The 26274-nt window shown below is 35.4% G+C and overlaps 1 protein-coding gene across 5 annotated transcripts in view; it reads left to right on the top strand.

Annotated features, from left to right (window-relative positions):
• The window catches only part of CTNNA3 (catenin alpha 3), a 1731503-nt gene that overhangs the window by 195945 nt on the left and 1509284 nt on the right, over nt 1–26274 (top strand). For all 5 annotated transcript variants that reach the window (XM_053207653.1, XM_027062103.2, XM_053207654.1 and 2 more), the window contains one exon: nt 12095–12214. In XM_053207653.1, the coding sequence (XP_053063628.1) occupies nt 12095–12214 (120 nt within the window). The remainder of the gene's footprint in view (nt 1–12094; nt 12215–26274) is intronic.

Here is a 26274-nt window from a genome sequence, read left to right as displayed (position 1 = left end):
TACTTCTGAAGGACTGCGGCTTTGACCCATTCCACCCCTCTGCAGGAGGGTCTCACTGAGCAATGGCCGAATGAGCAATGGCTGAATGTCGGCTGCACCTAGGAATGCCCACTGGACCCTGCTGTTGCCGATGCCCCAAGACTACAGCCAGGTGCCAGCCCATCCCAGAAAAAGTACGCGAGATAGTGTAGCAGCAGCGTTTCAGGGATTATGGAAAATCACAACACACATCTGGTACCAGGCTTCACCCTTAATGACCTTGTTCCAGCACCAGCGAATGTGGCCATTTTCTGGGGTCTGCTGGGACCAGGTGGCTTCAACAGCCTCTACCAAATGTCCTTCCAGCAGTGGAACTGGTTTTCCCCGTGTGGCCCGAGAACCTCCCGGCCCCTACTCTGTTCCTGGAGATTCGCCTGTTCCACCAGAGCACTGCCAGGTATCGAGCTGCGGAGTTGCAGCTTTTGTGCTCTCCTTGTTTACAGTCTTAATGAATTTAAACTCTCTCCTTTTTCCTTTCTCCCTTTTTAGTTTAGTCCCTGCAGCTATTTCCAAGTTTCCACTTTCTCTCCAGCTGCTTTTGGGGTGGGGTGCTTTTCCCGTATTCTCCCCACCTCTCCAGTCTGAGTCCTCTCTCCACTCACAAAAGCAGTTCCCTACCTTTCGCGGCTTCTTGCTCCCCAAGTTCAGCTCTCCGTGCTGTGTACCTGCTGTATTCTGTGGTTCAGGTTGTGCAGATTGTTGCGTTAATCTTCCAATAAGTTTTCTAGGTGTGTAGGATGGTTTAGTGTTGGTCTGGCTGTATTTCATGGATGTAAGTTACACAAAAAGCTTCCATGCTGTTCTGCTATCTTTGCTCCTCTCTTTCTTTCTTTTTTAAAAATCAGGCTTATAGTTTCTGTTCATTTGTTTGTTTTTCATTTCCTTTTCATGTTTTTTTCAGATCAACTTTTTTTTTTGGATCAGCCTTTTTTTTTTTAAATCAGGCATATTCTAACAAATCAAAACACAGCTAGTTAAAGATCTAAATACTCCCACTGCAAGCAAAAAGGAACTCTGCAGAGGATCGCCTGTGGGAAAAAGCAGACAAATTACAACAGCAGAGTGCACAGCATATACTGGAAACCCTTCCTTGAAGCACCAGGCCCTGGACAGTGTATGACCCCTTCCTAATACAGCATTACTCTCAGGAGCAGGAAACATAACAAGTTGTCATAACACACAAAAGACAGAAACCTAGACAAAATGACAAGATGGAGGAATTTTTCCCAAAGGAAAGATCAAGAAGAAACCACAGCCAGATATCTGATCAAAACAGATACAAGCAGTATGTCCAAACAAGAATTTAGAACAACAGTCATGAGGATTAACTAGCTGGCCTTGAAAAAAGAATAGAAGATACCAGAGCAACCCTTGATGCAGAGATAAAAGACCTAAAGACTAGTCAGGCTGAAATAAAAATGTTGTAACTGAGATGCAAAACTGACTGGTTGTAATCATGAGAATGGAAGATGCAGAGGAACAAATAGGTGATAAAGAAGATAAAATTATGGAAAATAGTGAAGCTGAAAAGAAGAAGGGAATGAAATTATTAGATCATGAATATAGAATTAGGGAAATCAGAGATTCTGTAAAGTGCAATAATAGGTATATCATATGTGTTCAAGAGGAAGGGCAGCAAAAAGTGGCAGAAGGTTTATTTGAATAAATTCTAGCTGATAACTTCCTTAATCTAGGGAAGGAAACAGGAATTCAAGTCCAAGAGGCACAGAGAGCTCCCCTAAAAATCAACAAAAACAGGTCAACACCAAGACATATCATGTGCAAGACAAGTTTGCCTAGGGAAACTTCCAAAAGACAAAGAGAGACTCTGAAAGCAGCTGAGGACAAAAGATCCTTAACTTACAAGGGTAGACACATAAAGTTAGCAGCACACCTGTTCATAGAAATTGGGCAGGCCAGAAGGTAGTGGCATGATATATTCAACATGCTAAATGGGAAGAATATGCAGCCAAGAATTCTTTATCCAGCAAAACTGTCATTTAGAATAGAAAGAGAGAAAAAGAGTTTCCAAGACAAGCAAAAGATAAGTAGTTCATGACCATAAACAAGCTCTGCAAGAATTATTAAAGGGGACCATTTGAGTGGGAAAGAGAGACAAAAGAACAAAGACTAGAAAACAACAGAGACAGTCTACTGGAATAGTGACTTTACAGGTAATACAATGGCACTAAATTAATATCTATCACAATTACTCTGAATGCAAATGGACTAAATACTCCAGTTAAAAGACATAGAGTATCAAATTGGATTAAAAAAACCAAAAACCATTGATATGCTGCTTATAAGAGACTCATTTTACACCCAAAGACACCTCCAAATTGAAAGTGATGGAGTGGAGAACAAATTATCATGCCAATGGACATCAAAAGAAAGCCAGAGTAGCCATATTTAGACAAACTAGATTTTAAACCAATGACTGTGGTATAAGATGAAGAAGGTCACTATATCATAATAAAGGGGTCTATCCAACAAGAAGATCTAACAGTTATAAATATGGCCCCAACTTGAAAGCACCCAAATATATAAATCAATTAATAAGAAGCATAAAGAAATTCATTGATACAATAATAGTAGGGGACCTTAACATCCCACTTACAACAATGGACAGATCATCTAAGCAGAAAATCAGCAAAGAAACAATGGCTTTGAATGACACACCAGACCAGATGGACTTAACAATTATATTCATAATATTTCATCCTAAAGCAGCAGAATACACATTCTTTTCATGTGCATATGGAACATTCTCCAGAATAGATCACATACTGGGTCACAAATCAGGCCTAAGCCATACAAAAAGATTGAGATTATACAATGTATATTTTCAGACCATAAAGCTATGAAACTTGAAGTCAACCACAAGAAATAATTTGGAAGGCCTTCCAATTATAGAGGTTAAAGAACATCTTACTAAAGCATGAATTAGTTAACCAGAAAATTAAAGAAGAAATTAAAGCAAAAAGGAAGCAAATAAAAGTGAAAATATGGCAGCCCAAACCTTTTGGATGAAGTAAAGCTGGTCCTAATAGGGAAGTATATAGCAATACAGGCCTTTATCAAGAAGCAAAAACAGTTTCAGGCAATTGGGTTAGTCATTTAAATGTCATTTAATGGGTTAGTCATTTAAATTAGTCATTTAAGCATTCAGCTCTTGATTTTGGCTCAGGTTATGATCTCACGGTCATGATATTGAGCCTCATGTTGGGCTCCTCTCTGGGCATGGAGCCTACTTAAGATTCTCTCTCCCCCTGTCTCTACCCTTCCCCTGCTCATGCACACACACTCTAAAAAACAAACAAACAAACAAACAAACAAACAAAAACAAGAAAAGTCAAATACACAAACTAATCTTAAACCTAAAGGTGCTAGACAAGGAACAAACAAGAAAAGCCCAAAACCAGTATCCCAAATGAAATAACAGGACAGAATCATAGCAAGAGACCTAAGTGAAATAGACATAATATGCCTGATAGAGAATTTAAATAATGATCATAAAGATACTCACTGGAGTTGAGAGATGAGTGGAAGACTTCTCTGAAACCTTTATCAAAGAGATAGAAAACATAAAAAGAACTGATCAGGGATGATGAACTCAATAAGTGAAGTTAAAAATATAATAGAATAAATAGTAGACCAGAGGAAGCAGAAGAACTGATCAGCAACCTGGAGGACAGAGTAATGGAAAAGAAGCTAAGCAGGTGAGAGGGAAAAACAAACAAACAAAATGAGAATGACTTGGGGAACTCAGTGGCATCATGAAGTGTAATAACATTTGCATTATAGGGATCCCAGAAGGAGAAGAGAGAGAGAAAAAAGGGCAAAAAAATTATTTGAAGATGTAATAGTTAAAAAACTCCCCAAATTTGGCAAAAGGAATAGATACTGAGGTCCAGGAGGCACAATGATCCCCCAACAAAAACTATCCAAGGACATTACCCTAAGACCCATAGTAATTAAAATGACAATAGTGATAAGGAGAGAATTTCAAAAGCCTCAATAGAAAAGAAAACAATTATATATAAGGGAAACTCTGTAATGTTCTCAGTGGATTTTTCAGCAGAAACTGCAGGCCTGAAGGGCCTCCAATATTTCAATAGGACAAAATAGATTTTAATCAAAGATTATAACAAGAGACAAAGGACACTATAATCATAAGGGGGACAATCCAACAAGAAGATATAACAATTACAAATATTTATGCACCCAACATGAGAGAATCCAAATACATAAAATAGTTAATAACAACCATAATGGAAATAATCAATAGTAATATAATAATTGTAGGGAACTTTAACACCCCACTTACATCAATGGACAGATCACCTAAGCAGAAAAATCAACAAGGAAACAGTGGCTTTGGATGACACACTGGGCCAGATGGATTTAAACAGTAGAATTATAAATAGAATTCTAAAACAGTAGAATATACATTCTTTTCAAGTGCACATGGAACATTCTTTGGAATAGATCAATATTAGACCACAAAACAAGCCCCAGAAATGTACAAAGATTGAAGTCCTACTACACATGTTTTCTGACCACAATGCTGGGACTCTAGAAATGGACCACAAGAAAAAATCTGGAAAGAGCACAAATACATGAAGGTTAAGTAACATTCTACTAAACAGCAAAGGGGTCAATTAGGAAATGAAAGAGGAAATAAAAAAAATACATTGAGAAAAAATGCAAACATGATGGCCCAAAATGTTTGGGATGCAGCAAAAACACTTCTAAAAGGGAAATTTATTGCAATAAACTTTCTTGCTTACTTCAAGAAGCAAGAAAAATCCCAAATAAAAACTTAACCTTACATCTAAAGGAACTAGAAAAAGAACAAAAAATACAACCTAAAACCAGTAGAAGAAAGGAAATAAGAAAGATTAGAGCAGAAATAAATGATATAGAAACTAAAAAACCAATAGAATAGATGAATGAAACCAGGAGCAGATTATTTGAAAACATCAACAAAATCAATAAACCTTTAGCCAGACCCATCAGAGAGAGACAGAGAAAGAGAGAGACAGAGAGAGATTCAAATAGATAAAATCTGAAATGAAAGGGGAGAAATAACAACCAACACCCCAGAGATACAAAAGATTGTAAGAGAATATTGTGAAAATTATATGGTAACAAACTAGACAATCTAGAAGAAATGGATAAATTCCTGGAAACATATAACCTCTTAAAACTAAAACAGGAAGAAATAGAAAAAATTTGAGCAGACCAATTACTTACCAGCAATGAAATTGAATCAGTAATCAAAAAACTCTCAGCAAATGAAAGTCCAGGGCCAGAGAACTTCACAGGTGAATTCTACTAAATATTTAAAGAAGTACTAATACCTGTTCTCCTCAATCTATTCTAAAAAACAGAAGAGGAAGGAAAACTTCGTAACTCATTGTATGAAGCCAGCCTTACCTTGATACCGAAACCAGGTTAAGACACTATAGAAAAAGAGAACTACAGACTATTATCATTGTTGAATATAGATGCAAAATCCTCAACAAAATGTTAGCAAACTGAGTCTAACAATACATTAAAAAATGATTCACCACAATCAAGTAGGATTTATTTGTGGGCTACAGGGGTTGTTCAGTGTTTGCATGTTAATGAATGTGATGCATCACATCAATAAAACAAGTGATAAAAATCTTATGATCATTTCTATAGATGCAGAAAAAGTGTTTGACAAAGTACAACATCCATTCATTATAAGAAGCCTCAACAAAGTAGGATTAGAGGGAACATACCTCAATATAATAAAGACCTTATATGAAAGACCCACAGCTAACATCATACACAATAGTGAAAAACTAGAGCTTTTCCTCTGTAGTCAGGAAGAAGACAAGGATGTCCACTGTCACCACTATTATTTAACATAATGCTGCAGTCCTAGTCATACCATTCAGACAAGAGGAAGGAATAAAAGACATACAGATTGGTAGAGAAGAAGCAAAACTTTCACAATTTGCAGATGATATGAACTAATAAATTCAGTAGGTTTCAGGATACAAAATTAAAGTACAGAAATCTGTTGTACCTTTTTATACTAATAACAAAGCAACAGAAAGGGTCATTAAGAAGGCAATCCTCTTGGGGCGCCTGGGTGGTATAGTTGGTTCAGCATCTGACTTTGGCTCAGGTCATGATCTCACAGTTTATGAGTTTGAGCCCCACATTGGGCTCTGCACTGATAGTGCAGGGCCTGTAGCCGGCTTCTCATTCTGTGTCTTTCTCTCTGCCCCTCCCCTACTTGTGCATTCTCTCTCTCTCTCTCTCAAAAATAATTAAATATAAAAAATATTTAAAAAAAGAAAGCAATCTTCTTCACAGTTGCACCAAAGATTATAATATACCTGGGAATAAACTTAACCAAAGAGATGAAAGACCTATACTCTGAAAACTATAAAACATGGATGCATGATATTGACGTTGACAGAAACAAGTGGAAAATATTCCAATCCGTGCTCATGGTTTGGAAAAACAAATATTGTTAAAATGTCTGTACTACCCAAACCAATCTACACTTAATGAAATCCCTATCTGCATTTTTCACAGAGCTAGAATTAACAATCCTAAAATTTGTAGGGAACCACAAAAAACCCTGAATAGCCAAAGCAACCTTGAAAAAGAAAAGCAAAGCTGGAAGCATCATGAGTCTGGACTTCAAGTTATATTACAAATCTGTAGTGCTCAAAACAATATGGTACTGGCACAAAAATAGACACATAGATCAATAGAATAGAAAACTCAGAAATGAACCCACAACTATATGGTCAATTAATCTTTGACAAAGTGGGAAAGAGTATCCAATGGGTAAATGAATGTCTCTTTAACAAATGGTGCTGGGAAACTAAACAGCAACATGCAAAAGAATGTAAATGGATGACTTTCTTACATCATACACAAAAATAAACTCAAAATGGATTAAAGACCTATACGTGAGACCTGAAACCATAAAGATCCCAGAACATAGGCAGTAACTTCTTTGACATTGGCCATAGCAACTTCTTTATAATTGTCTCCTGAGGCAAGGGAAACAAAAGCAAAAATAAACTGTTAGGACTTCAAAATAAGAAGCTTCTGCACAGTGTAGGAAGAAAAACTAAAAGGCAACATATGGAACAGGAGAAGATACTTACAAATGATATCTCTGAGAAAGGATTAGTATCCAAAATGTATAAAGAACTTCTAAAACTCAATACCCCAAAAATAAATGATCCAATTAAAAAATGGACAGAAGTCATGAATAGACATTTTTCCAAAGAAGATAGATGACTAACAAACACATGAAAAGATGCTCAACATCACTCATGATCAGGGAAATACTAATCAAAACTATAGTGAGTTATGACCTTCCACCTGTCACAATGGCTAAAATCAACAACACAAAAATCAGTAGTGTTGGGAAGACTGTGGGGAAAAGGGAACCTCCTGCACTGTTGGTTTGAATGCAAACTGGTACAGCCACTCTAGAAAATAGTATGGATGCTCTTCAAAAAGTTAAAAAAAAAATAGAACTACAATCCAGCATTTGCACTAGCAGGTATTTACCCCCAAATACAAAAACACTAATTCAAAGGGGTACATGGCATCCCAAAGTTTATAGCAGCATTATCTACAATAGCCAAATTATGGAAACAGCCCCCATGTCCACTGGCTGATGAATGGTAAAGAAGGGGTGCATATATACAGCGGAATATTACTCAGACATCTAAAAAAGAATGAAATTTTTGTCATTTGCAATGACATGGATGGAGCTATACAGTATTATGCTACATGGAACAAGTCAGAGAAAGACAAATATCGTATGATTTCACTCTTATGTGGAATTTAAGAAACAAAACAAATGAGCACAGGGAAAGAAAAAAAAGAGAGGCAAACCAAGACATGGAGTCTTAGTTATAGAGAACAAACTGATGGTTACCAGAAAGGAGGTGAATTAGGTCATGGGTTAAATAGGTGATGGGGATTAAGGAGTGCACTTGTGATGAGCACTGGGTATTGTATGGAATTGTTGGATAACTATATTGTACACTTGAAACTAATATTACACTCTATGTTAACTAGCTGGAATTCAAATAAAAACTTAAAAAAAATAACCCAATCAAACAAAGGAAAAAAGACAAACCAAAAATGGACTCTTATCTATAAAGAATAAACTGATGGTTACTAAAGGGGGGGAGGGAATGGGTGAAATAGGTGAGAGGGATTAAGAGTACACGTATGTGCACTGATGAGCAGGGTATAGAATTGTTGAATCACTATATTGTCTTCCTGAAATTAATATAATAGTGTATGTTAACTATACTGGAATTAAGTTAAAAAAATAAAAGAAAATTAGTAAGTGAGTCTTTTTCATGTAAGGTTGGGATGCTTTTCAAGGGCAGCTTCTGTGCTGGGCTCTTGGTGGATGAATCTGCATGCAGCTTTTTAAGAGCCATTTCTCAGTTTGCCAGTGGCCCTGTGGATCTTGTGAGCATGAGCCTTATTGGTCTTCAAAGCCACTTGTTTTAGGTGTTGGTCTTAAATATTGGCATGCCTAAAGTGGCATACAAATCCTATAATACTCAGGGATAGCTGTGGGTTTTGAGTTTCCTCCCAAATGTTGGTTGCCGTGATGGGGATAGGGTTTATGGTGAGTTTGTGCCTTAGCTTTTCCTACCTGTTTTGATGTGGTTTACATTTCATTTGCTTGATGTGAAGCAGTTGCTCTGCCAGTTTTTAGGTTTGTTCAGAGGAAATTGTTACATATATAGCTGTAGCTTCAGTGTGTCTGTGGGAGGATGTGAATTCAGGATCTTCCTACATTGCCATCTTGAACCAAAATCTGAACAGAAAAGGATTTGATGAGAAAACACTGTGGGAGTGTTTAGAGTGCTTACTTTAATGGCAGATTTTGGGCTTAGAGATAATGTTTGCATCTTCTCATTTTTGTCTTGTCTGTCTTGTGATATTTGATAAGGTTGTCAAATAGGACAGAATTTGCATTTATTTCTCAGTTCAGAGACCATCTTGATATTCTTTCGGAAGTTTTAAAACATTCCTAGGCGTGTTCATGGGTCAGATTTATTCATTGGGCTTTTTCTTTTTATGTTTGAATTTTGTTTATAGTAGGGTAAAAATATTAACAGGATAAATTTAATGTCCAACAAATTATTTGGGACTTCTTTGCTTGTTTTAAATTTCCACTCAAAAGTTTGAACAGGTAAAATCTAGGAATGTTAAAATCTCTTCAGTTAGTTGTGCTTCCTTTCCCAACTTATCTTCAAGTGAGAGATCATTTATTTTGAGACATAGTCAACGTAATGAAATTGCAACACATTGAGAAAATCTCAAGAGGTCTATTTCAGTGATCAAGCATAGTGACCTGTTGGAATGAAAAATCCTCAAATAAGGTCAACATCTGATTTTTTTAAGTAAAATGTAAACCTCACTTTAATCATTGTCTTATTTTTAATATCTTTTTATGTCAGCTTTATCTGCAAAGCAAAATTATTGCTTTTACTCTTTACCATCTTTAAATATAAATAGAGAGAGACGGGGTGTGCTTACTAGGGATCTAACCTAAAGTACACAATAGATATTGTATGACCTCTCCTTGACAATTATTTGTTGTTGTATTGGAAAAATCTACTTAAATAAATGAATCATCATAGTTTGAGTGCTTTGAGCTATTTAGTATCAATAAATGGAGAGTGTAAGTCTTGATAATGAAAGGTCAAACTTAAAAATCTCCATTTCACACAAACTCTGGTCTTTCAGAAAAACATTTTGTGGTGATGTGTTATTGCTGGATTTTCTCCCTTTTTTCTTTGGCCATGAACACATTGCTTGATTTTCATGTTTTTTTTTTATTTTTTTATTTTTTTATTTTGAAGACTTACAAATGTGTTTACCCTAAAGTTCCTACTTGTAGCTATATAAAGTTCACAGAAATAAATGTGAAGAAGAAATATTTGAGAAGTAGAGCTAATATTTTTTTAGGGAAAATAAAGTGCTTAGAATTAAACAGAATGGTAAAACAGTTTATATTAATTATAAGTGAAATTACTTAAATTGTTTAGAATGTTAGATCTAGTATTTTGACTTGAACATAGCGAGAAGGGACCAAGAAATGGGCAAGGCACAGGAATGATCGTGCAACATGAGAGAGAGTTAATATAAAGGTCATTAAAATTACATCAAAATTATGTTTGCTATAAAATGGGGAAAAGGAGCAGACTTTGGCTATGTTTAAACTGATGGGTAGAGTTTGTTCCCATTTAAGGTTCTGAGAACTCTCCTGCCATTTGGAACTCAATTCAGATCTCTTCGTGTCTTCTACCCAGCCTGATCCCTCAATTAATATAAAGATTTTTTTTCTGTTTTACAACATGTTGCTTTTATCCCTTTGTTTTTGTACTCTCTTTACTGCATTGCCTTGTGTTGGAGTTAATGGTATAGTAGAATAAGCACAAATATTGTTGTAAAAACCCAGTTTATATTTTCTGAGTAACAGTTTACTCACTTGTAGAATGGGGAGAGAAATAGGAAATCCTGTGAGGATTCAGCTGGGAGGCTTCAAGTACCTGGCACTGAGCGGGCCCACAGTAAATGTCAGTGCCTTTCCCACTTCTGAGTTTCATGTCTAGTTTCCTTGGTAGTCTGTAAGTTCCTTTAGGGCAGGAAATGTGTTTTATATTCATAGTACCTTGTGCATAGTAGGTTCTAAAAGATTATTTGTTGAATTTAATTTACTGTAGAGCTGTGGAAGCTTAGCATTGTTATTTCTCATTTCTTTTTCCTCTGTCACCTTGGATTGAGATAAACATGTTGCTTTCGTGAAATTGAGGATTTAATTCAGTAGAATGCCGTTATAATATGACTTACTCCATAGAGTTTGAATAGTAAGGGTCAAGTAATTTCCCTGGAAACTTAATAATACTCTATAAAATCTTACTAGCCTGTCTCACAGCATCATAGTCACAGTGGAATTCTGGTGTGTTTAAGATGGTGAAGTCTCTATCTGTAGGAGTCTATCTAAAGGCACACAGTGAGAATATGGGAAATGAATGGCATGAAGAGAGAGCAAATGTAAATGTCATTGTAAGTGACATTACTTGACATTTTAAATCACTAATCTTCCAAAGTATGTTCTAATTTACTAAAATAAATCAAGAATTGAATTTCTTGTGAGCTCCCTTTGCTTAATTAATTATTAGCAGCAGAACAATATTCTATGATCCACTGCAATTTGTCTCCTTTGTGTTTATCTAGTATCTGACTCAAAAATGAACAGAAGTGTTCTGATTCAGCAGAACTGATTTTATAACTCATCTGCATTATAGAGCAGAAATGAATAAATGTTTGCTGAACATGCTACATATGCTTTCATTGCCAAAATGTTAGTTTTCTTTCCTTCTCAAAATATAAGATCTGAGAGATCTTCCTGGTTGAAGTTTGTAGGGTACTTATTTTGCATAGATATGTCTGTAGAGGCAAGTAGCTACCTTTACATGAATTTGTTTCCATGATTGGAATGTGAGAGCCCTTTTAATACTTCCTCATTATGATTTAAAATCATATATTCATTGCAGTTTTTTTCTTTAGAAGTAGTGGTGTATGCTAAAACAGGTTTCCTTTTTTTTTTTTTTTTTCAAGTAGGCTTCATGCCCAGCGCAGAGTCCAATGTGGGGCTTGAACTCATGACCCCGAAATCAAGACCTGAGCTGAGATCCAAAGTCAGTCACTTAACTGACTGAGCCACCCAGGCACCCATTTTTTGAAAATGCAGTATGCTCTTTTGTTGGAATGAAGACTAAACACGCTTCCCATTCATGCAATAATGTTTGTTGTTCTTATGATACAGCTTCTAATCCTTTATAATCAGTCTTTCTTAAATTTCATTGAGAGGCAATTAGTATTTGTTATCTTTCTATTATGAATGAGGGAAACTGAGGCTCAGTGTTGACTCTTTCCCTGTTTTAGCTAGTTAGGCATTCGAGGAAAATGTGCTGCTATCCTAATGATTTACTTTTGTTTTCAATTTCAGTTTCAAAGAACATTTGAGTCTCTTAAAAACGTTTCCAATAAATCTGACCTCCAGAAAACCTACCAGAAGCTTGGGAAGGAGCTGGAAAATCTGGATTATTTAGCCTTCAAACGTCAGCAGGTAGGAGTCAGAACTTTCCTTGGTGGAGGAGATGAACACTTTAGCTTCCTACCATCCTGCCTGTCAGTTTTAAGTGGATCTGGGGAAACTTACCTTCTAATGTTTAGGGCAGAAATAGGTTGTGCTGTGCTGTGCTGACCTGCCGTGTTCATACAGATTCATTGTGGTCCTTGCTTTAAGATGTGCAGTTTGGGGGGTTCCACATGTGTCCATATACCTCTCTTAAAGAAAACTCCTGCTGGTTTGTGAAGATATAGCTACCCTTTGATTCAGGATGCCTCAGTGGCATATAGGAAACCTCTGTGATGGCTTGGCCACATGGCTTTTATATTTGACAGGGGGATACTTGAGGATAAAAATCACCTGATGACCAGGAAAAGGATATAGATGTACATACAAAATTAAGGGAAAGGATCATGAATATGTCAACGTATGAATCAACCTTTAGTTTTCTTGTTTGATCTCTGAAGATTAGTGAAATTTTGCTGTGTAAATTTGAACAGGAAAATGTACTTTACAAATGCAAGTCTTTCAGCCTCCTTTTAAACTCCAAATAAATACAGAGCCAAAATAGACTTTTATAAGATTGCTTTTAGAATTAGTACTAAAAAAATGTATTAATTATCATTAAGTTCTGTGTGTTTGCAAGATACTGCCGCAGTAATTAGCTAGCTAATTTTCCCAAGCTGATCTTCACCAGTTTCTTCCCAGCCACTAGGTGTCAGAGTTGTCAAGCTTTTACTTTGATTGTTTATTCCAATCAGAACAGCCAGATAGACGTTTAAATTAGGTTGCATGAAATTCGGCAATGTGCTCAGTGATGGATAGCGTCTAGAAAAATGACTAAGTGGCTGACTCGTATGGGCAGGCACCGAGTCCATTACTTAAGAGTCTTTCCTGTTAGTGTGGCAAAAGGTGCAACTCTCTTGCCATTGCCCAATTCACAAATTTTGGATCTTTTGGATGGAGTTTTCAAAGCTGGGTATTTATTTATTTATTTATTTATTATTTTTTATATTTATTTATTATTTTTTATATTTATTTATTTATTAATATGAAATTTATTGTCAAATTGGTTTCCATACAACACCCAGTGCTCATCCCAACAGGTGCCCTCCTCAATACCCATCACCTACCCTCCCCTCCATCCCATCCTCACCAACCCTCAGTTTATTCTCAGTTTTTAAGAGTCTCTTATGGTTTCGCTCCCTCCCTCTCTTTTTTTTTCCCTTCCCCTCCCCCATGGTTTTCTGTTAAGTTTCTCAGGATCCACATAAGAGTGAAAACATATGGTATCCATCTTTCTCTGTATGACTTATTAGTTACACCTTATGGAGTCACCACAGTATGGTCTAGAAATATTGACTTGAAAGAGAATTGTGTTCTGGGTTTGCTCTATCACTGACATTGCATGGGCATTTAGCCTTCCCATTGCCCTGTATTCCTGAGAAGGTGTATTTGTTTTGTAGAATGTTCTGGGGTAAATGGAGTATCTCTGCATATATTTAATTTATATGAAAAGGACACAATATCCATTGAAGTTTTATTTACTTATTTTAAAATTAGTGAGGGCTTACATATTAGCACATGTACAGAAGCAGTCACAGTTACAGAGAACTACTACAGGAATCTCCCATATGATGCTACTTAAAATTCACATCATAAGTCACTGCTCTGGCCTATGCATTTTTTAGTACAGTTTTGTTTTCCAAGAGCCATATTTTACCACTGAGGGATATTTGAGTTGGCAGGCAGTAGTCATTACCCTCTTCTCTTATTCTTTCTTATTAGCACATTTTCATTGATTAGATTCTTGCATTAGCTAATTGTGAATTTGGAAAAATGCTAATGCTTCAAGGGCAGGAGGGCAGAACTCTGACAGGATGGCCTTGAGGACAGATAAGTAAATTGCATGTGTGTATGAGTAACATATGGGCATATGGGGTGTAAATATATGATATATATATATATATATATATATATATATATATATATACACACATACACACACATCATATATACTATTAAATGGCAATTATGTATCACACATGGTGATTAATACCTATATGGATTAGATACTGAAATGTTGATAACAATATAATGGGGATGGTTTTATGAGCACCATTTTAAGGCAAGAAAATTGTTAAGAGAGTTAAGTAACTTGCCTAAGGTCACTGGGCTAATAAGACATAAAGCTGGGCTTCAAATCTAAATCTGTAGGACTCCACACCTGGGTGGAGTCTATTCCCAGTATCCCTGCAGGGAGCCAGGCTGGGGTAGGAAAGTGAGGAGGTCTAGATATGCAATATGAAGATAATTTTAGGGATGCCAGACCCAGGGCATAAAGAGACCTTTGAGAGTGGAGTACCTTACCTGGTGGGAGGCAAAACAGGCAAAACACTTCTCTCTCTGCCTCTCTTTCTCTCATGCAAATTGTTCAATATATACAAAAACACAAAAGGATTTTTGGAAGAATATCTTTAGACAGCTAAGAAAATGCATCAAACTTTATCTTCACAATCTTCTGAGTGTTATGTCTAGTAACCATGGTTCTAGTGAAATTTATTCACACAAGGCAGTGTTTTAAACTCAAAGGGACAAAATTTAACTGCATACACATCAGACTGTCAATCCTTTTGTATTATTCAACTCCACCTCTCCCTATCAGTGATCATTTTTTTTCTACCCAGAAAAGATGGGAGAGGAATTGGAGGGAAGGAGAAAGAGGATGATAGAGTAGAAAGAAAGTCAGGAACCAAAGAGTGATGGAAAAAGAGGGAAGGGGACTTGTAGGGATATGATAAGAGGGCTCAAGTGAGGGAAATTAAACTGTACTTGGTTTTACACTATGTCCCTAGAACTCTTGATTTAATTGATCACCCAACCCTCCACCCCCCAGCCTGTCTCTGTGAAGGGATATTAAGAATAAGACCTGGGAAAATATTATCATAAATGAAAACATTGATTCTTTGAAGAATTTAAAAAATCTTAAAATAGAAAAAAGGGAGAGAAAAAGACAGGAATACAAGAAGACGTAGTAAATGAAGGAGATGGCAGAGAATAGTGAAGACAGATTTTGTTTACTTCTCATTTTGCTTCCAAATGTAGCAGAGCTTTCTAGAAATTTGTTGTATTAACCAAGTTCTGTACCACAGTCACAGATGAATTGTGAATTAGGACGGGCAGGGTTGGAAGAGTCAGAACATCAACTCTTCTCTGACTTGACAGGATTTGCCTTTTATCTCCAATCCTGCACCTTAAAAGGCCTCCAAACCTATTAAACCCATACAAGTAAGTTTCTCCTACTGGAAAAGATTCAGGTCTCTGTAAAATTGCAATTCAGCAAGAAAGATTCTGCCTTATAAGGCAGGATTCTTTTTACCAGAGAATTAGTCATGCTTTGTTCCCTGGTCTAACCATATTTATCATTCCTTTTTGTGACAGCACGTAAGCTCCATAAGGACAGAGCCTCGTCTGTCACCTTCAATGCTGTATTCTCTACAGTGCTCACAACAGTATCTGACCCATGGCAAATGCTCAATAAATACTTGTTGGTGCTGTTGTTATTTTAAACAAGGAAGCATGCCCAAAGTTTTGGCCTCAGAATCCAGGCAATTAAAATTGATGTGTCTTACTCTACTTTTAAAATTCAGAAAGGCATTTACCCTTTGGCTTCCTGGATGTGGAAGATTGACAGATTGCCCCTTGCCTTATTTATTTAGTTTTTCTCCTAACATATTTCATTTTCCGTCCACTTCTTTAAACAGGCACAAAATGTTAATATTACCTTAATTATGAATTATGGATGACCAGTGAATTGATTACAAATATTTTCTTGGACTCATTCAGTAGATTTTATTTCTTGTCACTTTCTATGACATTTTAACATCATTTTGAGAGATTTCTTTCCCTGGGCCAGAGGGATCCCTGGAGTACTTTGCTCTCATCTTTTACCTTTATTTTTTGGAGTTACTGTACCTTCTCTCCTCTAGGTGTGATCTTAGCTATTTCCTTTCCTTTTCCTTTTTCTTTCCTTTTCCTTTCCCTTTCCTTTCCTTTCCTTTCCTTTCCCTTTCCCTTTCCCTTTCCTTTCCCTTTCCCTTTCCCTTTCCCTTTCCCTTTCCCTTTCCCTTTTCCTTTCCTTTCCTTTCCTTTCCTTTCCTTTCCTTTCCTTTCCTTTCCTTTCCTTTCCTTTCCTTTCCTTTCCTTTCCTTTCCTTTCCTTTCCTTTCCCTTCCCTTCCCTTCCCTTCCCTTCCCTTCCCTTCCCTTTCCCTTCCTTTCCTTTCCTTTCCTTTCCTTTCCTTTCCTTTCCTTTCCTTTCCTTTCCTTTCCTTTCCTTTCCTTTCCCTTTCCCTTTCCCTTTCCCTTTCCCTTTTCCCTTTCCCTTTCCCTTTCCCTTTCCCTTTCCCCTTTCCTTTCCCTTTCCCTTTCCCTTTCCCTTTCCCTTTCCCCTTTCCCCTTTCCCCTTTCCTTTCCTTTCCTTTCCTTTCCTTTCCTTTCCTTTCCTTTCCTTTCCTTTCCTTTCTTTTTTCTTTAAGAGTTAGTGCTTATACTTCAACTATTCCTTAGGCTATATTTTAAGTTGGGGCACAAGCATCTCTACATTTTCCTACTGTCAAAAAGACTAATGTTGAAAATAGCTTTAGTTGGAAGAGGTGAGAGGAGGCCTTATAGATGAGGTGATGGGTTTTTTAGTTTGAATCAGCCAGAAGTAACTAGATGACAAGGCAAGATTAACCTGAGAGTGTGGAGACTTTTTCAGTTTTTATTATCTGGAGATAAAATCTTGGAGGTTATCTGCTTGGACTATTTGGTTTTTATCTTCCTGGTTAATGTTACATAGAGAATGATAATGGTAAGCTTCAGTTATTATATGGAGCCCAGATTTATATATTAATTTGAGAGGTTATAAATCAAGAGATTTCCTTGGAGTTTTGGTTTTGTGGAATAAAATAAAATAAAGTTTGATTATCTGTACTCTAATTTAATTCCTTCCTCTCTTTTTCTACCCTTAATATTTATAATAGCATTATGAGACACATCCCCTTTCCAGAGGCTTCTGAAGTCCTTTGGTATAAATTAAAGTTGACATTATTGAGTTGGACATTATGTAGACTAAAGCACATTTACATATTGATGTGAAAATACATAAAATTAAAATATTGTGCTTCAGATACACATCCATGTCAGAACACATCACATACCCCTGATCTCCCTAATCATGCCATGTTATTCTTGCCTTCTGCCCTTTTCATAAGGTTTATAAAACTCGGTATTTAGAGTATCTGGTATTTCCATTTGCTTATTTAACTGCTAATCATTCTTTAAAGCAAAACTGAAGTCTAGCCTCCTTCATGACACTTCATCCCATGACTTCTAGTCAATATGTAAATTCTTCCTTCTTTGCCATTCTTAGCTTTTTATCCATGTCATCCAATTTAGCATCTGATTGATTATATATTTATTGAAGATCCATGTAGTGCCAGTTAGAGTATGGCTTTGTAGTCAGCCAAATCTGGTTAGACTACTCTGTACCACCTTGGGCACCACAGTTCTTTTTTAAAATGTTAGGAAAATAATACCTAACTTATAGCCTATTTTAAGAAAACAATATATGAAGTATAAAGTATATATGTAAATGCTTTAAATCCTTTAAAATACATAAAGGAATCAGTATATAAAGGACTTAGCACCGTGCCTGGCATGTGGTTAGTACAAGTGGTAGTTATAATGTTGTTTTGTATTATTCTCATAATGCATCTTCAATAATGGTTTTTAAGTTCCATAAGAATGTGCTCTCTATTCTGTATATTTTTGTACTGCATATAAGGTCCAGCACTGCTCTGAACATATCAGATAGAATGTTTCTGGACATACGTGATATAGGGGCTAGAGATCTGTGTGACAAAAACAACAACAACAACAAAAACTGTTGATACCTATTGAGAAAAAAGTTGCATTATTTGCTTCTACTGTGTTTTTGTGGTAGTATCTCTTGGGCAGTAAAATTAAGGTCCTGAGTATTATGCTATGACAATCTGTGGTGGAAGGTCGTAGACCCAATGTTCTGGCTAAATCCCAACTAATGTAGTCGTAGTTACGTCCTATACACCTAAACTTCCCTTGTGGTTCCAGGTGATATTGTTCAGCACAATATTGTTTTCTCTTTAGTGATGATGTTCAGGAATGAACCACTGCTTTTTTCTTTTACTGAACTGAGTAAGTTAATCCCTTCAGATAACTTCAAAACCAGAAGGGTACATAATACTTTGTAGGATAAAAATTGCATTTAAAATGATCCCTTATCAATGAGGAAAGATAGAAACAAATTAGATAAAACTCATTTAGTAAGAATAACTGTAGGCTAATATCCTTGCATTGAAAAATAAAATTCTGGATGGATAATGATAGACCCTGTAGAGAATAATTGTAGGCTTACCTTGGAATTCAAGAACTCTGAGGGACACAAGACAACAATGTAGGGCTCCTCTGAAATCAATGCGTAGCAAAACAAAACTGAATAGTGTTAGGCTTGTTGTTGTAGTACTATAGCATATAGAGAAGAGGAAATTGATGAATGCCAGTAATAGTCTTCAACAATGTAAAGACTTACGGCAATACAAATGTTATGGATCATCTAGGATAGGGGGATATACAATGATGTTGCACTAGGAGTTGCTTATCTGTAAGGACAGTATAATGTAGAACTAACTTTGCATTACCTTAACACTAAAATGGAAGTGTATTTTACTTAAATATACTTTACTTAAAATATATTTTCCTAAATACATTTTACTTAAAACTTTTAAAAATAAAGTACCTATGCTTTTGGGATTATTCAGATTCAGTCTAAGGAAGAGTGTAATTGGAGTCTGAATGAGCATTAACAGGAGGTGTTAGGCTTCTAGAACAATAGTTCTAGAAGCAGTAGATTCAGTTCAGTGGCTTTTGCTAGATGAAATATGTTAATAGCTCAATTGAGAGAAGATCCATCCTTTCCTTGTTCTGTAATTAATCCAACTCTCTTGAAAGAGTTCTGATTGAATTATTCCTTTTAAGAATAAGTCAACCAAAGACTGCTACATTAAAATATTCATGTCTATCTTAGATGGTATTCTGTCTCTTATTTGCCCAATCAAGTAAAATGATTGTTTATGCCATTTATAAAACTGTTTCTGAAGATCCCAAAGCATTTCAGACATTATTAAAAATTCATTGCACAAGTATTAAAAATGTTGTAAGATTGTGTAAGGTTGTAAGATTGTAAGATCGTGTTACACGAAAGTTTGAATCAACCCCAACGTGTTTTATTGTATCCACTCTATATGCAATTCCATTTTTATTCAGATGTACAGTTTGTCTCATTAAAAAAACACATGGCATTACATTTATTTTTCAGTTTTCTGGTACAGAGAGAGAGGAAGGTTGGATACATCATTCAAGGTCATTCTGAGTCAGTAACAGATCCAGAATTAATATTCACATTTCCTAATTTCTAGCTTATTGCAATAGCCATCAAATCATTTTCATGACTTCATAAACTGCAGATCTTTATAGGGTGATTTCTTTTCCTATAGTTATAGTCTGAAGTTAAAAAACCTTATGGATTTTTATGTAAGAACCTTATCCTTTATTTAAAAACAAATAATCGTATTATATTTTGGTTCTCCTTCTAAAATTTGATTTCTACATTGGAGATAGTTAATAGTCATGACAAGTAGGTATCTTCTAGTTAATTAGTAAAGTACAAATATAGAGATACCTTTTAAATTCTAAAGTTTGCTATTCTATTTCCATCTGTTGTCTCTGGGGTTCAGTTTATTGGTGGCACTTAGGTAGAAAGCTGTTGAATCAAACATATATTAGCTGATTTTCATGCACCAGAGAAGATTTATTAATTTTTTACAAGGTTGTTTACTATGGTAGTTTGCCTCATGGGCAGCTTATAGCTACTTTATAGTGGGGAATGCTTATTGAAATAGTTAATGCTTTGTTATGGGTTGTTTTCAAAATTTACAATGCTGATAGGAATTTCAGGAGGCTAAAAAACTTTAGTGTTTGCATCAATATGGCACTTATTTGTGCGTGTTTTATGTTGATATACCTAAGTCCATAAGATTATCAATAAAAGTTGGTTATTGATGAGGAATTAAAGTTCTAAGAGTTAACTCTGAAGAGATATCTTCCCTAGTCTGTTTTGTAGCTTGAAAATGATCTGCATGTGCAGAGAGGATAAATTTTCACTCCTAAGATTATGAGCTGTGGTGGCCTATGATGCAAAGCAAACAAGGTATAAGAGAATCAAAGAACCTAAACTCTGGCCCTCATCTCCTCATGGAGATACCCTGTACAAGGCTATACACTTTGCTAATGGCAGCATAGGGACAATAATAGGAAGTGACATTTTCTTTGGTCCTTTTGTGAGTTCTTTAGGATAAGTCAGCCAGTTGTGTATTGATCCTTCAGTATCTTTGGTTTGTATACTGAATATAGATATGGGTGCTGAATATAGATACTTTTAACATCTAAATTTACATGTACACTGTTAGACATTGAGATGCCTGTAAATGCAAATCATTCAGTAGCGCCATTCTTATTTTAAAAGAAAAGATAGTGTAATAATATTACAGTATTTTAGAAGAGGTAGAAATTAGAAGCATCATCTAGTTCAATCACTTCAGTACATGGATACAAAAATAATACAGAAAACATCATTTTGTTCTTTTATTGCATAAGAATTTTTATCTTCGACAGTTTCTAGATCCTGTGTCCTCCAAGCGAATGCCCTCTAAACCAGTTCTTCCCAAATTTTATTATGTATACAGATCATGTGGGGAATTTTGTTAAAATATGCATTTTGATTCAGTAGGTTTAGAGTAAGACGGGAGAGTCAAACAAATTCCTCAGTGATATGGATGCTGTTGACTCCTGGACCACATTCTGAGTATAAAGGGAGTGTAGATGATAAATTGCAGGAGAATTATTTCCAGTTGTATTACAGAAGCCTAGTACAATCCCTGGAATATAGTGAGTACTTAGTAAATATTTTGGACTGAGTGATGATACAGTGGTAAGGTTTTTGTCTATGTGTAGGACATAGAAGTTTTTGCCATCCTTAGTATTGTATCCTTTATCATAAAATTTATAGCTATTTTTGTGTTTCTCTGTCACGTGAAGGGACATGCTTGTGTACATAAATACTGTGTTTTTGTAGATTATGTATTTCAGCAGTTGTAGAAGTTGTTATTTGTACATCTTTACCCCTAGTGAAAGAATAGATTGAATATGAGAGCAGTTGCATCTAAGGTACAAGGAGCTGAAGAAGAGTAAGAATGTAGTATTTTAGCCCTGCAGTGTCCACTGTGAGTTGGCCAAACTGACCATGAGACCAGCTGGTATTAGCAGCATTTGTTCCAGAATAGTAAGCTTAAATACTTACTATAGACATGATGAAAATGATAATCTCAAACATATTCTTAAATTTGTGTATCTAAGTTGTACCTCTGTACCTGTGTGCACAATCAGAAAACATCGCATTGACTGTTAACTGCATCCTTGTCAGGCAAAAAGATTACTGCTACAGCTATAGCTCTCTGTGTTAATCGTAGTGCTGGGAGTGCGCCTAAAGCACTACTGGCTGAAATTCAAAGAAAGTGTTGATGCTGCTAAGATGAGGCCAACAGTTTTGCTGACAGCAGAGCTTTAAACATGCACACACCAATCATGCAGCCTTTTGTAGATGTTAAGTTGTTTGTTTGTTAGGGGTTGATTGCCTGAGGGCTAATTTAATATGTAATGAGAAATTCAGTTTATTTCTTTATTTTTTTAAAAGCATACTCAATTTTTGCTCTCTAAAATACCATATTTGGACAGTTTCAAGCTTTCTATTTAGGAGGAGGCTAATCAGCTTTCCTTTTTTTTTTTCCTCATTCTGCAAATGTGACAGCAGTAGGAACACATGCTGATATACATCTAGGTAAGGGGAGATACCACCAGAAGATGGAGCAACATGGCTGGTTTGTTCCACATCTTTATCAGTAGTTTACAAGGGTATATGTATATATAGGATTTCTTCCATACACTCTGGTTTGAAATAACAAAAAAACCATAGAAATTAATATAGTTAATATTCTTCAGAGTCATATTACAATTTAGATGGGGTATCTTTGAATTTTTACATTGTAAGTAGCTTTTCTTTCTCCTATTGAAAACAAATAGCTGAATTTGTTTTCATTGACCATATTATTAACTATATTATGCTTAATATTTTTAGTATCACTTATGGGATTTTAGCAAGATGCCACAATCAACCTATAATATACACTGCATTCTTCTCCTTAACTGTATTTTTATGAATCTAACTTTTTTCTTTGTTGTAAAATACAGCATTCATACAAGTTAATATTCTCTATATAAATGCTGCTCATGTTATTATAGCATCTGGTTGTACCATAGTTAAGTATTTATCATTTACTCCATTATAAAACCTTTGTTCCAAAAGAGCTGTATGAACCTATTAGATATATACACAATTAGGTAGGTAATGATCTGTGGCTGCATCCATACAGCATCAACAGCTGACCTGTGGCTGGGTTTCCAAGTGTGGTGCTGATTGTTGATAGGAAGTACTCAGTTCATGAGATGAAACCGTTTTGATTATTTTAAGGGAGTGTGTGTGTATGTGTGTGTGTGCGCTCTGAATTTAAGTTATGCATTGTTTTAATTTTAATGTTTGCTTTGTGAAGAAATTATTTATTTCCTGACTCTGATTTATATAATGGTATTTATCCCTACTGTGGTAAGGTCCCTATTCAAACATTGGAAATTACCGAAATCTTTCTTGGTACTTTCATTGGTGCACAAGAATGAAATGGTCCACTGCATGTTTCATCACTGATAGTTATACATTTGTGTCTTCATCCTAAATTTATATTTGTAAATCAAAGATAATTGAGTTTTGGTCTTTTTCCTATGTTAGAGTTGATTAAAAAAGGGTGTGTCAGGGAAGCTGACACTATGAAGGAAAAATTTGAATGATGATTTGAAAGAGAAAAAAATACATTAATGAAGGGAGCTACAAATAATAGGATACTTTTGGCAGTTCTTATAATCATCATGTAAAAATTGAGAGAAACTAAATATGATACTTTGGTAAATTTCCCAAGTTTTGCGTCTTTTTTGTCAGCTTTTTTTTTTAAGTTTATTTATTTAGAGAGAGAGCCACAGGGGAGTTGGGGGGGGGGAAGGAGGGAGGGAGGAGCAGAGAGAGAAGGAAAGAGAGAATCCCAAGCAGGCTCTGTCTTGTCACCACAGAGACTGACCAGGGGTTTGATCTCATGAACCTTAACATCATGACCTAAGCTGAAACCAAAAGTCAGTTGCTTAACCCACTGAGCCACCAAGGTGCCCCTTCTTTGTCAGCTTTTGAGTGTAAGCTCAATGAGGCTCATTTTCTCAGGGTAAAGGCATCACTTCTCACTTTGGATCAAAGCAGAAAGTCCTGGGGTGTTATGCTATGTATCATATGTAAATAAAGAGAATTTTTGGTAAGCAGCAGTGTGCTGTATTGAGAAAATATTGGGCAGAAAGTTTTAGTTTGCCTGTTGCTCACTCTAATAAGAATGTATGTCTACACCATATGGTAAGAGTAGGCATACTTACGGTTAAATTCATTTAACAACTGGGGAATTATGTTTATTTTACTTAGGATATGGGTAACATTAATATAGACTGAGCTGAATAAATGAATTAAATGTACCTGAACTTTGTTTTAAACCTAGAAGAAATTATCTATTTTGGAAACTCTTTGTAATCTGTCAGGAAACATCTTCGTCTTGAAAACAGGGAGTATGTAACTCCTGGCTTAAGATACTTAAGATATTTGACCACTAAAATAATGGTTTAGAATGGGATCCATGAAAAGGAAGATAGAATTATACCAGTGGTAGGGTGTTTGTGAAGGAAGGAAACCTAAAATTAGATCCTGTATTAAGCAACGTATGCTAAGTAAGTTAGCACTTGTGAGCATGTGGTGCTTATGACTGACTTGTATCAGTGGCTGTGCATTTTCTTCTGCTCCATAAATCTGGCCCTGCAGACATAGAGGATATCTTGATATCTTTGTTACTCTGTATCTTTAAGAAGTTTTGGAAGGTTTATTTCTTACCCTTGATAATAAGTACTGTTTGTGTACATTACTGCTACTGAAAGTTAGTAATTTCTTAATGTCACTAGGGTATCAATATGAAAAAAACCTGAAAACGACAATTTTCAAGAATGTTGGTGTAAGTGGAATAGATGCTATTATTCTGCATTGTACATTTTTAATGTACATACTTTTTGCATATGGCTCTATATGAGATCTGAGGTCAATGAACACACTCTAAGATCAAACTCTTAGATTAAAAACACTGTTGATGATATTTCAGGGCATGAGTAATTATGAGTAGTTTTAGGATAAATAGATAAGACTGGTAACATTTTTATAAAATATGACATTAAAACATATTTATTTTAAAGACGGATAAGCTGAAAATACCAGTCACATTTCAGAATAATAAAAGAAAATGTAGTTAAGATTGACATATAGCGTGTTGAAGGTAAAGTGCATATTCCTTAGGAGACCTCTGAAAATAATGTGTGTATCAAAGGAATTATAGATGCTTTAAATAATATATAGCTTATGATAATTAATGAAAAACAAAATATACATTTCTTTTTGCTGCATCTTATTGTGAACTATATTCCAAAATTGATGGAATTAGGATGATGCTGAGGATTCATTTCATTGTAGCATATTATAAGCAATTAAAAATTTTTATGTAACAGATAACCTGGTTATCTAAACAATAACTCATTTCATATCTGTTATGAGTGAAATATTCATTTCACCTGTATGAATATTCTCCTTAACTTGAATATACTCTAAACAAAATTGGCTTTACCAAAGCTTCTAATGGGTCAGGGCTGGAATAAATAACAGGGGTGTGAACCTCCTGCTAAAAAGGAAACTCACAATTATTATTCAGTAGTTTGGGAAGTTTGGATTTTTTTTGACCCAGTGGAGGTGGGCAGAACCCCAGTAATTACTGGTAAAAGATTTCAAGCCATATTTAACTCAATTTTGACACATAATAAAATAGAATGTTTTATTTGCCCGTGTTTGTCCCTTTTTAAAAAAATGTATTAAAGTATTGTTTATGTAGAATGTTACATTAATTTCAGGTGTACAATATAGTAATTTAACAATTCTATACATTACTCAGTGCTCACTATGGTAAGTATAGTCACTATATTATTGCCACAATGTTATTGACTATATTCCCTATGCTGTACTTTTCATCTCCATGAGAAAATTTATTTATTTATTTATTTAATAACTGGAACTTTGTGCCTCTTAATAACCCTTTATCATTTTGCCCAACCCCCTGCCTTCCTCCCTCTGACAACCACTAGCTTATTCTCTATATTTAAGAGTCCTTTTTTGTTCATTTAAAAAATATTTCAGATTTAAGTGAAATCATATGGTATTTGTCTTAATTTAAGGCAATTGCATTAAAAAAATAATGAGATAGTGTATTAAATTATATGAAAACCTAGAACTTAGCTTCAGTAAAGGCAGAAAGTACTTTATTATTTTTTAAAACTTCTCTTCCTCCTAAGCACTAACACAAGCCATATATTCATGAATAAATCCCCACCACTATGTGAGCCTAGTGTGCTGAAAATAAAAAGGCATATATAATTCTGCCACACAGCGAGATAAAAGCTGTGTTATTTATGCATGGAAACCATTTTCTACTAGAAGGAGTTGTAAAAAAATAATAGAATTATAAAGAAAGTGAGTTTACAGAAAGAAGATCGACTCTTCTTAGCATTATGTAAATACTTTCTACAAGGGTGCTCTGATATAAGAGACATACTATGCAGTATTTCACTTTAATAAAGAAACAGTAAGTGATGATTATTCATGTAATAACAGAAGGACTTCTAGTGTACATAAATGTTCTTTCACAGATTATTGACAGAGAGGTTGGAATGTTAGGAGACAGTGTCTACT

The sequence above is a fragment of the Acinonyx jubatus genome, chromosome D2 (assembly GCF_027475565.1).
Source record: "Acinonyx jubatus isolate Ajub_Pintada_27869175 chromosome D2, VMU_Ajub_asm_v1.0, whole genome shotgun sequence".
NCBI classification, from domain to species: Eukaryota; Metazoa; Chordata; class Mammalia; order Carnivora; family Felidae; genus Acinonyx; species Acinonyx jubatus.
The sequence above is the reverse complement of the archived record's forward strand: the minus strand, read 5'-3'. Positions and strand labels throughout refer to the sequence as shown.